The 6,874-nt window shown below is 37.2% G+C and overlaps 1 protein-coding gene across 1 annotated transcript; it reads right to left on the bottom strand.

The window, feature by feature from the left end:
- Positions 1–4,664: 4,664 nt before the first annotated feature.
- On the bottom strand, positions 4,665–6,600 carry LOC105117622 (probable glutathione S-transferase). Its single transcript, XM_011015353.1, has 3 exons — positions 6,136–6,600; positions 4,883–5,241; positions 4,665–4,846 (listed from the first exon to the last, which is right to left on the bottom strand). The coding sequence occupies exons 1-2, from the start codon at positions 6,451–6,453 to the stop codon at positions 4,897–4,899; spliced, it is 663 nt and encodes a 220-aa protein (XP_011013655.1). The 5' UTR covers positions 6,454–6,600; the 3' UTR covers positions 4,665–4,846; positions 4,883–4,896.
- Positions 6,601–6,874: the final 274 nt, after the last annotated feature.

The raw sequence follows: 6,874 nt of genomic DNA on the forward strand, positions 1-6,874 counted from the left end.
AATAGGAGTGTTAGTTTAAGAGTCATCTGTTTCTGTTTCTATTTTTTTTCTATATATAGGTGTTGTTTCTACGAACATCAAATGTAATTCATTTTAATAAGAATTATCTGTCTCTCCCACTTTGTTTTCTTGTTTTTCTTGTTTACTACATTTGGTATCAGAGCTTGTTACTGTCCGGTATTCTTGTTTGGTCTAAGTTCTTACTTGTATTTGTAAGCATCCAATCATGAATGGCATACAACCTCAGCTTCCCAGGTTTGGTGGAAAACACTTTGATCAATGGTGTATCCAGATGAAGGCATTGTTTGGCTTTCAGGAGTTATCCGAGATTGTTGAGCTTGGATATGCAGAACCAGTAGATCAAGATGCAGCAGCAGCACTCACTCAAGTCCAGAAGGATAACTTGAGTAACAATAGGAAAAAAGACAAGAAGGCTTTATTTTTTCTCTACCAAGCCATAGATGAAGTTGTTTTTGAAAAGATTTCAAATGCAACTACGGCTAAAGAGGCGTGGGAGATGCTTCAGAGATCCTACAAAGGTGATGAGAAAGTAAAAAATGTAAGGTTGCAAACCTTACGTGGTGAATTTGAATCTCTTAAAATGAAAGATTCTGACTCTATATCTGATTTCTTTTCTCGGGTTCAAACTGTCGTCAATCAATTGCGAGTGAATGGCGAGAAAAAGGAAGATTTGCTTGTTATTGAAAAAATCATGAGATCCTTGACAAGTCGGTTTGACTATGTCGTTGCTGCAATTGAAGAAGGAAGGGATCTTTCGATCATGACAATTGAAGGTCTGATGGGGTCGTTATGTGCTCATGAGTATCGAATGAATCAAAGATTAGCAGAGCCTATTGAACAAGCTTTTCAAAGCAGGGTGACTCTATCCAACAAAGCAAATTTCAGCGATGGTAGAGGATCAACATCAGACAAAGGTAGCAAGGTTGTGAACCACAAACAAGCTACCTCCTCTCAGAAAAGTAACTCTGGTAATGAAAGGTATGATAAGTCCAAAATTCAATGTTTTCGTTGCAAACAATTTGGACATTATCGTTCACAGTGCAGAGTCAAGCTGGTTAAAGCCAATTATGAACGTGCCAACTATGTTGATGCTGACATACAAGAAAAAGAAACTTTGCTGTTAGCCTGTAGCATTTCTGAAGATGAGCTCAGTGACCAGTGGTATTTGGATACTGGATGCAGTAATCATATGTGTGACAAGAAGGAGCTATTTTCATACCTAGATGAATCAGCACGTGGAGAAGTGAATTTTGGAAACAAAGCCAAAGTTTCAATTATGGGGAATGGTAACATTCTCATTCGATTAAAAGGTGGCTCTCATGCAACTATCTCTGATGTGTTTTTTGTCCCTAGTTTACATTGGAATCTATTAAGTATTGGGCAACTCTCGGAAAAGGGATTGAAAATCATCATTGATAATGGAATTTGCACCATTATGAATCAGAAAAATGAGCTAGTTGCCAAAGTTAAAATGACTAAAAATCGCATGTTTCCTTTGCCTCTACAAACTGATTTGATCATGTCCTTTAGTGCTATGGTTATGGATACAAATTGGCTGTGGCATTTCCGTTTTGGTCATTTGAATTTCAATGGACTAAAATTGCTGGCAAAGAAGGAAATGGTTACGGGGCTGCCTTTGTTGGGTGATTTTAATCAAATGTATGAAGGGTGCATATTTGGCAAGTTACACAGGGACTCTTTTCCAGTGGGAAAGTCACGAAGAGCACAGCAGCCACTAGAACTTGTGCACTCAGATATTTGCGGCCCAATGGAGAATGTCTCACATGGAGGTAACAAATATTTTCTCACTTTCATTGATGACTACAGTAGAAGAACTTGGGTCTATTTTTTGAAGCAAAAATCTGAGTGTTTTAACATATTTAGAGAGTTCAAAATCTATGTTGAAAAACAGTGTGGTCGAAGTTTGAAGATGTTTCGATCGGATAGGGAAGGAGAGTACTCTTCTAATGAGTTTTCTGTTTTCTATAAGAGTCATGGCATTAAACATCAATTCACAGCAAGCTACTCACCCCAACAGAACGGGGTTGCTGAAAGAAAGAACCGAACGATTTGTGAAATGGTGCGCAGCATGTTGAAAGGAAAGGGATTACCCAAAGTGTTTTGGGCAAAAGCTGTATCCTGTGCTGTTTTCATTCTAAACAGGTGCCCTACTAAGAGTGTTCTCAACATGACACCTGAGGAGGCTTGGAGCAATTACAAACCAGATGTTGGAACTTTCAGGGTGTTCGGTTGTATTGCTTATGCTCACGTTCCAGCAGAGAAAAGGAAGAAGTTTGATGATAAATGTGTAAAATGCATTTTCATTGGCTATAGCAATATAACTAAAGGCTACAAGTTGTTTAATCCAGCAACAAATGAAGTTATTGTGAGCAGGGACGTTGAATTCAATGAAACAGAAGCCTGGGATTGGACAGTTGATGAGAAGAAACAAATGGGGGTTGCATGGAATGAAGACTCCGTTGAAGGCACACAACCTGAAGGACCTTCTATGGATACCAGCACGACAGCAACCTCTGATTTCCCCTTGAGTCCTGATGATGCAACTCGTTGCTCAACATGAAATTGTGTGATTCCAGCACGGTTATAGGACTATATTGTAACCAATGATAATGATGTGTCTGATGAGGATTTGGTAAACTTTGCTTTATTTGCAGATTGTGATCCTCTAACCTATGCAGAAGCAGTGCAAGATGATCGATGGGTTAGTGCCATGGATGAAGAAATTCATTCAATTGAGAAGAATCATACTTGGGAGCTTACTTCTCTTCCACAAGGCAAGAAAACAATTGGAGTTAAATGGGTATACAAAACCAAGTTGCAGCCAGATGGTCAGGTGGACAGATTGAAGGCAAGGTTAGTGGTGAAAGGATACAAGCAAAAACCGGGTATTGATTACTACGAAGTTTTTGCACCAGTGGCAAGACTTGACACCATTCGTTTGGTAATTGCTTTAGCTGCTCAAAAGAAATGGCAGATACATCAAATGGATGTGAAATCTGCGTTTCTAAATGGTTCACTCAAAGAAGAAGTCTTTGTTGATCAACCAGTTGGTTACGTGAAGGAAGGCCTTGAAAATAAGGTTCTAAGGTTAAAGAAGGCATTATATGGGTTGAAGCAGGCACCTAGGGCGTGGTATACTCGTATTGACTCATATTTTCAAGAAAATGGGTTTCTTAAGTGTCCATACGAACCTACGCTATATATCAAATCTGATTCACATAATCATATGCTCATTGTATGTTTATATGTGGATGATTTGATATTTACAGGAAATGACTCAAGCATGGTTGCTGCATTTAAGAAGGCTATGAGTAGCAATTTTGAAATGACTGATATGGGACTTATGTCTTATTATCTTGGGCTTGAAGTTATGCAGACAGGTGCTGGGATTTTTGTTTCACAGGAGAAATATGCAGCAGATATCTTAAAGAGATTTAAGATGGAGGCATGCAACTCTATTAGTACTCCAGTTGAAACACGGCTACAGTTAACAAAATCATGTGATGGAAATCCAGTCAACACAACTTATTTTCGAAGTTTAGTAGGAAGTCTACGCTATTTGACTTCTACTAGACCCGACATCTCTTTTGGCGTGGGCATGATTAGTAGGTTTATGGAGACACCTAGCCAAGTTCATTTACTAGTGGCAAAACGAATTTTGCGATATATAAAAGGTACCCAAAATCATGGTATTTTTTATGCATCTGCTGCTGATTGTAATCTTGTTGGGTATTCAGACAGCGATTGGGCAGGAGATGTTAAAGGGAGAAAGAGCACTTTTGGTTATATATTTCACTTTGGTTCGGGTGCCATTTCATGGTCATCGAAGAAGCAACAAGTTGTGGCATTGTCAACTACTGAAGCAGAGTACATGGCTGCTGCCTCCTCTGCATGTCAAGCTGTTTGGTTGCGTCGGTTGTGTGATGAATTAAACCAGAAGCAAGGAAGTCCAACAAAGATTTTTTGTGACAACAAGTCAGCTATTTCACTTACGAAGAATCCAGTCTTTCATGGGAGAAGCAAGCACATCGACATAAAATTCCATTATATTCGTGAACTTGTCAGCAGCAAGGAGATAGAGGTGGAGTTCTGTAAATCCGAAGAACAAATTGCTGATATTCTCACGAAGCCATTAAAAGCAGACATCTTTCACAGGTTGAAGGAGAAGATGGGGATGTGTACCTCTGATAGTTTGAGTTTAAGGGAGGCTGTTGGAGTTTTAAACTCAAACAGCTAGTTTTTTCTTTCGTCCTGCAGTTCAAGTATTTACTTTATTTTTCTAATCTTGAATAAGTCTTTGGGTTTGAATAAGTCTGTAACTTGTCGTGCAGAATTTCTTGCTGATTTTTTGTTAGTTTGTTGAGTATGGTAATGCCATGCAAATAGGAGTGTTAGTTTAAGAGTCATCTGTTTCTGTTTCTATTTTTTTTCTATATATAGGTGTTGTTTCTACTGTTTCTGTTTCATCTGTTTCTGTTTCTATTTTTTTTCTATATATAGGTGTTGTTTCTACTAACATCAAATGTAATTCATTTTAATAAGAATTATCTGTCTCTCCCACTTTGTTTTCTTGTTTTTCTTGTTTACTACAGTTAGTATGGCCGGTTTTGCAGAGTTGTCCCATTGACTGGATGGCATAGACGTGTTGAACAAAGAGGTGCCAGCCTATTTATACTTGAAGGAAAACATTACAAAGAGAAATACCACATCCCATGTCAGGCACAATAAATTACCTCAGAATATAAACATATTACAGGCACAACTAAGTGCCCGCCTTATTTGAAACATAAAGCACGCACAACATAAGTACAACTTATTAACACAACATAGCAGCTCCTTGCCTATGGATGAACACTAGTCAAGCCCAAACTTCTTCCTCAGCATCACAACGAAATCATACACTTTCTGTGGATCTTTAAGGGACTTGGATACGCTCTCTTTCTCCAAGCACCTCTTACAGTAAGCAATCAGCTTTGGACAATCAGCCTCTATATTGAAGTTGCCGATGGTTTCATAGGCATAAAACCAGCAATAGAAAGGAAGTAGTGCTACATCAACGTAGCCGAGGGTCTCGCCCCCAAAGTAAGGCTTGTCTCCAAGCTCTCCTTCCAAAAGCTTGAGGCTGTCAATGAAATCCTTCTTGGCTGCCTCCTGATCTTCTCCTTTTGTTGTACATATCTTCTTCCCAAGCTCATATAACTGAAGGTTCATATCACACCATTGCATAACAAATTAGTATAATGGTCACCGCACATAAGTAGGTAAAAGTTTTGGCAAATACATCCCATGGAAATAGAACAGTTTTAAAAAACTGTGTTTTTTATTGTTATTATTAGAAATAACAGTTATTTAGTTAAAAATCAAAATATATATCTCAAGCAAATTAATTTATAAATACAAAAAAATAAATAATAATGTATAGAAAATTAATATTTTAAAACATGGTTATATTTAACTATATTATTTTTTAAGTATTTGTTTATTCTATATTATTTTCTAAAACTTATACAAATAATTTCCTTCTAAAAAAAACTCACCACGCATAGACTTTTTGGAATCAGAGTACTCCATTTCTGCCTAAAGAGTGGTTAGAAATCCAAAGCAGCTAAATATTTGTGATAACAATTTTTTTTTTTTGTTTTCTGCGCACCAATAGGAAAACCTCATTTTGTCAATATCAATGATATATTCTTGAAAAATCTCAATGTTGTCACTATCAATTAATTAAAGTATCTTTTTCTTTAATGCATTAAATATGTTATTTCTTTAAGTTTTATTGGGGCGTGTTAAAGCAATTGGATCCTTATACAGAAACATCCTGCCAAACTCTACTTGAACTCTCGTGAACTCACAAGAATGAAAATATAGTTCATCAAAAATGAAATGATCAGAAACCTTAATGGTTAATTTGTTATAATTATCAGACTTCTCCACCATTCCATGTCGTGATGCCTAATTTCTTCCGTAGTTTGATATTATTGTTCAAACTAATCAAATTGCAATGTGGGTTTAATCAGGTCATGGCTCAAAACCAAACTATAATAGAAAACACAAGATGAACCCTTTATATTTATTTAAAAAATAATAATTTACCTTCTTATCAACAAAATCTGCCCAGAACCTAGATTGAGCTCTCTCGCAGGGATCAGAAGACAACAAAGGAGCCTTATCCTTCCACACCTCATCAATATACTGAACAATGATAAGTGACTCACAAAGTGGTTTCCCATCATGGACAAGAACTGGGATTTTCTTATGAACAGGATTCATTTGAAGAAATAAAGCACCTTTGTTCCACAAATCCTGTTCACTGTACTCATACTCTACAGCCTTTTCAGCCAATGCTATTCTCACTCTCATACCAAATGGACTTGACCAAAAATCCAACAGGGTTACTTGATCACCGGCCATTCTTGAAGTGAAAAAAAAGATGTTTGAAGTATCGCTACGCTTCTTGGACTCCAAAGGTTGAGGTCTGTCAGAGTGGAAACGCCAGTATTTGTTGTAAGAAAAGGCTGAAGGGAGGTAGTGTGGTGGGTTTCCTAGTCGTCTTATTTATTGCATGTTGAACATTCTAGCAAATTACGTCAAGGACCTCATGCTCTCATAAGCCTCTTTCCTTGTCGTTTTGTTTCCTTCTCCTTCTACAATGATAGTGTTGATCTCTGTGGCACATGCACGCATGTGATGCAGCAGGATATAGGATCGAGGAGTTGTTATTTAATTATTTGGTTTCTGGTTATTAAAAGATTTGAATGTACTAATTTTTATAGTTATTTAACTTAGATTTGTCTGGTAAGTTTACTCAACTGTTGATTGCTAGACTGATTTA

Source organism: Populus euphratica, unplaced genomic scaffold (assembly GCF_000495115.2).
Source record: "Populus euphratica unplaced genomic scaffold, PopEup_1.0 scaffold1442.1, whole genome shotgun sequence".
Lineage (NCBI taxonomy): Eukaryota > Viridiplantae > Streptophyta > Magnoliopsida > Malpighiales > Salicaceae > Populus > Populus euphratica.

What these genes read in the sequence shown, in the direction of transcription:
- LOC105117622 (XM_011015353.1), bottom strand. Translation starts at nt 6,453, where the DNA reads ATGGCCGGTGATCAAGTAACCCTGTTGGATTTTTGGTCAAGTCCATTT. An exon ending in CAGATTTTGTTGATAAGAAG is followed by an intron (nt 5,242 to 6,135) that starts GTAAATTATTAT and finishes ATGAACCTTCAG; the next exon opens with TTATATGAGCTTGGGAAGAA.